Source organism: Myotis davidii, unplaced genomic scaffold (genome assembly GCF_000327345.1).
Source record: "Myotis davidii unplaced genomic scaffold, ASM32734v1 C63765540, whole genome shotgun sequence".
Lineage (NCBI taxonomy): Eukaryota > Metazoa > Chordata > Mammalia > Chiroptera > Vespertilionidae > Myotis > Myotis davidii.
Window position 1 is genome coordinate 1 of NW_006375996.1, and position 1,161 is coordinate 1,161.

The 1,161-nt window shown below is 40.5% G+C and overlaps 1 protein-coding gene across 1 annotated transcript; it reads right to left on the minus strand.

Annotated features, from left to right (window-relative positions):
• Positions 1 to 500: 500 nt before the first annotated feature.
• On the minus strand, positions 501 to 1,154 carry LOC102770361 (olfactory receptor 56A3-like; the record flags this gene model as incomplete). The annotated part of the gene is made up of 1 exon (XM_006777739.1): positions 501 to 1,154. A coding segment is annotated over one exon (654 nt), but the record flags the coding sequence as incomplete, so codon positions are not given.
• Positions 1,155 to 1,161: the final 7 nt, after the last annotated feature.

The window sequence follows — 1,161 nt, forward strand, 5'->3', positions numbered from 1 at the left end:
CATAAAATAACTTTCAATAAATATTTTTAAATGTTCAAAAAAAAATGTGAAAGCATAATGGTTATTTTAAACATTTTAACAGTTGTTTTTTAATCTTATATTTACCCTTCCAAAGCCCATGTACTATCTTTAAGTACTGATACTTCCCACCAACTACACATCTTTAATTAGTATTGAATTTCCATCTCCACTGGATCTACTGGAGATTTCATCAGGATCAGGCAATTAGTTTCGATGCTTGACTCATCAAAATCCATAGCCCCTGGTCTGAGTAGCATGGTGAGCAATTACACAACTATATCCTTAGTTTCTGCCAAGATACCATAAAATAATGATAAATAAGATGTAATCCTGCATATGAGGGAAACAATACAGTTCGTATCATTAGGCGTGTCCAGAGAGATTAGGATTTGCCTTTCTTTCAATCCCTGCCTTCCGATGGTGATTGTGAGTATTCTTTATTGCAAAAAGCAAAGCAAGAACACAATTACTCTCTTCTGTCACCAACTTCTCCTTAATAATTTCCAAATCCCCTGTTTAATCTCCTGGGTGCGTACGCCATAGACAATGGGGTTGAGAGCTGCAGGAATTACGTGGTGTAGGATATTAAGTAAGACAGGGATATCAGGGGAAACCTTTTTCTTGGCCATGTGGGTAAAAACAAAAACCAGCAGGATGGTGCTGAAGAAGAGGATGAGAATAAAATGAGAGCCACAAGTGCTCAGAGCTTTGCCAGCTGCCCCTTTTGCCTTGAGTCTAAGAACAGCTCGAAGGATGAATGTGTAGGAGAGAAAGATGAGGATGAGGTCAGAGCCCAGGAGAGTCCAGGCCACAATTAACTGGTAGATTTTATTAAGGGCAACTTTATCACAGGAGAGCTTGGACACAGAGAGGTTGGCACAGATACAGTTCTCAATGATATTTTTTCCACAATAATGGAGCCAGGCAGAGAGGATAGGGATTGGTGCAGTGAGAAATGTATTTCGGATCAAGATGAAGACAATGGCTTTTGCCACAAATTGGTCAGTGATTATGGATGGGTAGTGCAGAGGCTTACAGATGGCCACATAGCGGTCATGGGCCATGGCTAGGAATGTGCAGGATTCCATTGGCAGGAAGTTGTTCATAATGAACATCTGAAGGAAGCAGGCAGAGAAGCTG